Source organism: Camelus bactrianus, chromosome 33 (genome assembly GCF_048773025.1).
Source record: "Camelus bactrianus isolate YW-2024 breed Bactrian camel chromosome 33, ASM4877302v1, whole genome shotgun sequence".
Lineage (NCBI taxonomy): Eukaryota > Metazoa > Chordata > Mammalia > Artiodactyla > Camelidae > Camelus > Camelus bactrianus.
Genome location: NC_133571.1, coordinates 8,542,676 through 8,548,742, shown reverse-complemented (window position 1 = coordinate 8,548,742; position 6,067 = coordinate 8,542,676). Strand labels below are relative to the sequence as shown.

The window sequence follows — 6,067 nt, the reverse complement described above, 5'->3', positions numbered from 1 at the left end:
AATTTCCTTCTACGTACATTTGTTAGGTTCACATTTACTATAGGTTTATCATCCTATAATTAGGAAATATCTCATTTCTCAGCTGAGGGTGACAGACTAGAAGGAAGCACGTGCTGTATTTATGTTTAAGTCCCCAGTGTACAGATGGTCCGAGAACACCAAGAACAGAAGTAGGAGGAAAAACCAACATTTGAAAACATGTTCAACTTTGCTAGTAATTAAACATTTGGAAAAATAAGACAGCCAGGAAGTAGTATTGCATACCTACTTAAATTGGAAAGTTAAAAAGTAAAATCTCAGTAGTAATGAGATTGAAGGGGAAGATGCACTCTGGGGGCACTGAATGTTAGTTATTTTTAGAGATGGCTATATAGTAAGAAATAAGAATCAGGAGGAAAAAAGGCTTACATCTTTCCCCCAAATCCTATTCTAGTATCCTTACGGTATCCAAAACAAAGTTTAAAAAAAAAAAAAAGGTTCAGTATCTTTATAACAGAAAAAGAATTGAAGAAACATAACTATTCAAAAAGGAGGAAAAGATCAAGCAGGCACAGCTGTCTAACAGAATGTGCAGGCAATACAATTGAAAAATAGAAAATTCCCAGACTAAATGGGAAGGCACATTTGAAATAATATTGAGTAGAGCAGTTATATTATTGCAATTATGTAAAACTACTTATGAATAACAATTACAAGAAGCAGTGGAAGAATAATTGTGAATAATGAAAGGGCTTATACTGTAACTATAAATTATAAATGTTTTAAAACTTAAATTGGCCAAGATACCTTACTACAGTTCTTCCACTGCATTTGAATTTAGCAACTGGATCTAAAATTAGCCTTTGTATGAGATGATCTTCAGTTTGCTGTTCACTTACTTAGGTAGGCTTGCTTAAACCTTCTTTTGCACTTTTCAGTGTATAGCAAGTTTGCACGTTGAATATACTTTTGACAGGTGTAGCTAAATCATAGGAAGGCATAGATCAGATAGTCCAGGAGTGGTTAAGTTTACCAGAGGTAGGCTAGGAATACTTAGGTTTGTCACATCAGTCCTGAGACTTGTAAAATGATGATATTACTGATACAGAATAGGTTAGATGTAAAGAGGAATTAGTTGGTAACAAAATATTCTTAGTTAAGCTCTTTACATATTTAATTTTAACACAGTAAAGGAGTAACCCATTTAAAATGGCTTGTGGTTAATAGCTGAAAATACGTAATTGGAAGTCAAGTGAAAGCACCCAGGGCTAAAGATTTAATATATGCATGAAACATTTAAAGTGATAAATGAAGGCTACTTAAATTTTGGAAGGCAGCTTTCAAATTAATTTGGAAATTCTGGTTCTTTTAAATATACATTTCTGAGCATCTCTAGTTAATGTTTCTTGCTTTTGCATTGGAGACTATCTTGTCATACAGTTTAGAGTCCTGAATTCGTATTTGTTTGCACATTTATATATAATGTCAAAGAAGTGCTAAATAAATGAATTTTCTTTGCTAGTAATAACCTATTTTGCACTTACATTAGCAATACCAATAGTAGTATCTGTAGCAATAAAGTAATCCTTATCTCCACTCCCCAAGTAATGAGTAAACATGCTGCTGGGAGACCACTTGAGGAAATTTACTTTCACTAAATGTAAATGGCTTCATTGATTAACGTCAGTTGATAAACACAAGTGAAAACGATTAATGGTATTTAGTTTGCAAACTCCATTTTATTCATAGTTTGTTTCTGGGTTTTTTTAATTAGTTCACAAATCTGGTACATACAGGCAATTAAAACTGGTTGTCACTTTGATAATCAGAAGCCTCTGGTACAACACAGTCTTCATGAAAACATACTGTAAAACAGAATACATGGTAATAATCTCTTTGAAAGCAATGGTTGCAAACACCCATGTTTCTAAGAAAATATAACTTTACATATATATTTTAAGCAAGTTATACCTCTTACATAAATTCAGATAATAGAAAGAGTGTGCAATCATAATGTTTATTTTATGGAAAAATGAAAATTATTATAATTATGACCTAAATGCTTTTACGTAATTGGAGTCCTCTGGAATTGGATGTAGAGCATAAAGATGTTTTCCTTAATTTACAACTATCTGTCAAAAAGAGCTGAAAAGCTGGTCAGTAAGTAGGGCTGTCATTACCACGTAAGTTTAACCTAAATTCTTTAGGTAGAGATTGTAAAGTTCCAATTCCAGCTACTTTAACTGAGTGCAAAGTCTTCAGCTTGTAAATGAAGACTTTTTAAGGAATTGAGCTTTCTACTAACTTAGTATTTATTAGAGGGTCATTTTTTGTAATCTAACATGGCTTAGAGATTATTTCATGAACTCTAAACATTCTAGTTCTTTAGTTTTCGCAGAGAAAGAGAACTTCAGCAGTGGCAGGATGGACTGTCCTACACAAATGCCAGTAGGGGACAATACTCTGAATGAGTCAGGAGGCCTCCTATTGTTTCAAATAGGAGACTATTCAAACCAGAACGAATCGATGGGCACTCCTCCTAGAAAGCTCCTCTGTTTAGAAAGTGGAATGAGGATTACCAACACATTTTACACAAACATTACTGGAGTGACATCCTGTTGTGGGTGTGCTTATTTATTACCCGTGGCATGTGAAATTAATGAGCTATTAACTCAACTCAGACTTTCTAGGGAGGCACTAAGGCCATGCAGGTCCTTTTCCAAAGGAGACAGAGATAAAAGACAAAGAAGGTAGAGGACTCTGAAATTTTTGTGATGTAATTTTCTTTGCAAAGTTAAATTCTACATAATTTAAGAATGTAGAATTTCTTACAGAATTACAGAAATTTAAGAATTTCTACATAATGTAAGAATGCTGGGGGAAAAAAAAAACCTGACAAGTAAAAACTGACTTAAGAGACAGACATTCAAGATAAATTGTATTGAAAATACAGTAACAAATTCTGGCCTGATAACCCCATGCTGTCTTAGAGCAAAACACTGAAATTCATGCAACAGAGAAACGGGTGACATGAGGACTTTTTCTCCAGACTTCCGGGGGAGGGGCGGGAAACACGGAGGAATACATTGGTTTCTTCTATTTGCTTTCATAATGAATTATTCTTGCTTTTAACTGACTTTCACAAATTTTCCCAGGCATTTCTGATGAGAAATCATTCTTCAATCGGAGGAGACCACATGAAAGACATTAGGTGTCTTTTGAGTTCCTTTTGTCTGCTAGAGGAGCAATCACATAGGTTACGTTAAACTATCTCCACAGCTAAAATGGCTGGTAGGGTTGGAACAGGAGTTAGTTGTCATTAGTGTACTTGTAATAAAATAAAGCTGGTTCTGAAACCACAAGGGCTGGTAAGAAGAGAAGAGCCTGTATAAAAGCTACTGGGTTCTCTAGAAAATGGATACCGTATACAGAATGTGAGAATATACAGAGCTCACACTCAAGTTATAAAAATAGACATGGTTCTTGGACAAAAAACAAATGAGTACAAAAGAATTCTCCAAACATGAACTATTTTAAAAAGACACATCTATATAAAACCATAAAATGTCATCTCAGAACTCCAACAAGTAGTCTGTTGAAATGGTTGAAAAGGGGAGATGAACTAGAGACAGACAGCTCAAGAACCCACAGCTGATCTGTCTGACTCTTCCGGTTGGCAGTGTACGTTGGTGATCACACGCATGTATCTGACTGGTGGATGGTCCGTGGTGAAGGAATGAGAAAACCCAAGATACTAAGTAATCTCTGGAAGTTTAACTCTTCTAGCTTCTACAGCTGACAGTGTTGCACATGAGAAAGGATTCTCGGGTTTTGCACCCAGAACCAACCCTGCCATTCCCAACTCCTGCTCCACGCCCCCACGGTTTCTACTGTGCCCTAAGGGATTAGCCTAGACTAAATATATAATAGAAATTAACTCTGGCCTTGAAATGAAGGGGGGCAGACAAGTAACTCATGCTTAGTACTCATAAATCACAAATACTGAAACTAATGGTCTGTCTCCTTTTGACTGCAAAGGAGACACCATGAGCTAAAGAAAGTCATGAGAGAAAGAAAGTCAAGAAGATGTGGGTAGCAGCACCTTTCCATACCCGCCTGGATTATGAAGGAGACTTTCACTCCTTATTCCTTTCAAACACAAAGTTCATCACTTGGAAGGGAAAAAAAATGGCTCTAAAGTTAAAGAGTCCCCAGAGACAACTAGCAGTACATGAAATATGCCCTCTGTGGGCTACAGGACAAGTTGCAGAACCAGTTAAGACACAAGAGGCAGCCCAAGGTCTGTCTTAATTATGGTTTCAGCATAGTATAGCACAATACGGGCAGCCCTTTTTCAATCCAATCAACAGTTCAGCACCATCTGTGTCCAGTCCAAAAAAATTCCTGAAGAGTTGGCTTTCATCTTTGGTACCACCTTATGAGTTATTCTTGATTTGCAATAGCTGCAAAGAAGCAAAAAAGCTGGTACCTTTGCCTTGTCTGTGAGTACAAATGCTGGGACTCTGATTGCTGCAACCATTGAGGCCAATTCAGATAATACTGTGACACACAGGAGTGATGCATCCAGTTCCCAGGTTCCAGGTAATAGCAGCCATGCCCATCCAGGAGCGGGATGATCCATCCCCATTGGTTAAGGCCTTCGGTTTGTTGTCCTCAGAGTAGAATAAAACACTGTGTTCCCACGGACAAGGAACTCCAGAAGAACCCATGGTCTACATTTGGACAGGGATTTTAAGTACACACTTGCCAGGCACAGAAACAGGACTGGCCTGTGGCTCTCACCCTGGGAGAAACTTCTGTTTTGGCAGCACAAACTGAAAACTTCTTACTGTGTTCTGGTTTTAGTCCTCTTTCCTGAGTGAAGCAGCCAGGGAGTGCCAAGTTCCACAAGCCCCCAGTCTAATACTCAGCATTAATTCTCTCCATGGTCTTCTTCCACCCAGGCTACAATCTTCCCTTCCCAGCCAGGGATGGCATCATCATCGTGGAAAACCTAGAGAAAGGAAAAAAGCCACAGTGAAAAACCTGTAAGATGGGGAGTCTTGATAACCCATACAATTCTGAAACCACAGTCTAAAATAACTGTAGCTGATAAATACAAGACTTCAAACATAAAGGATAAGAGAGTGTAGAGGAAATTCTTGAGTTGAGCCTGTGTCCCTCTGGTTTTGTCCCTAAACTTACAACTGGTAAAAAAAAAAAAAAATACAGTTGACCCTTGAACAATATGGGGATTAGGGGCACCAGCACCCCACCCCTGACCCAGTGCAGTCAAAAATCCGCATGTAACTTCACAGTCGGCTCTCCATGTGCATGGTTCCACATCCTCAGATTCAAGGAACTGCTGTAATACTGTAGTGCATGTTTATTAAAAAAATCTGCATATAAGTGGATCCATGCAGTTCAAACTCATCCCAGGGTCAACTCTACATATAATTTATATATTCTTTAGTTCAAATCTATGGAATGGTAAAACCATCCCTCTAATACTGCTTTGCTCATAGAGATTTATAAGAGTTAATAAATTACTAACCATAGGCACTTTGGGCTTCTAGGAGAAAGCAGTACTATAAGCATTTAAAAAAAAATGAGAAAGGGGAAAATTCTGGTCCTGGGCACTGTAAAGAAAGGGTTAGAATGCAGACCAGTCTTAACGTGTGCATGCAATTCATTCAATTTGTTTCCTAAGCCACTAATAGAACAGGATTATGAAAACATTTCAGTGAGGAAATCTTTATAGAAGAAAACATTGGCTTCTCCAAACTTTTTCATTCTGTAACCGCAAAGAGAGCACTTGTAATATGTCATAACCCAGAACTCTCTTCCCCAAAGGAAGTGTTTGGGTAGATGGATTATAAAGAGAAATGTAGTCTAAGAAACTTAGTCAAGGAGTTGAGAGTAAACATAGATGACTTTAAAGCATTTCCTTGTTTTCATTATCTGAGACACTACCACCACACTATACAGTTTCATATATTCACGCCAGTTTATTTCCTTTGCTCCACGTAGGAAGCAGAAAGTTTTCTCAGGTTTGGCTACAGAGAGAAAAGAGACCCCCAACGCCAAG

The 6,067-nt window shown here is 37.5% G+C and overlaps 1 protein-coding gene across 4 annotated transcripts in view; it reads right to left on the bottom strand.

Moving 5' to 3' along the window:
- Positions 1 to 1,698: 1,698 nt before the first annotated feature.
- The window catches only part of DIXDC1 (DIX domain containing 1), a 71,432-nt gene continuing 67,063 nt past the window's right edge, over positions 1,699 to 6,067 (bottom strand). For all 4 annotated transcript variants that reach the window (XM_010968909.3, XM_074357191.1, XM_010968908.3 and 1 more), the window contains one exon: positions 1,699 to 4,993. In XM_010968909.3, coding sequence (XP_010967211.1) covers positions 4,913 to 4,993 — 81 coding nt within the window. In that variant the 3' untranslated portion in view covers positions 1,699 to 4,912. The remainder of the gene's footprint in view (positions 4,994 to 6,067) is intronic.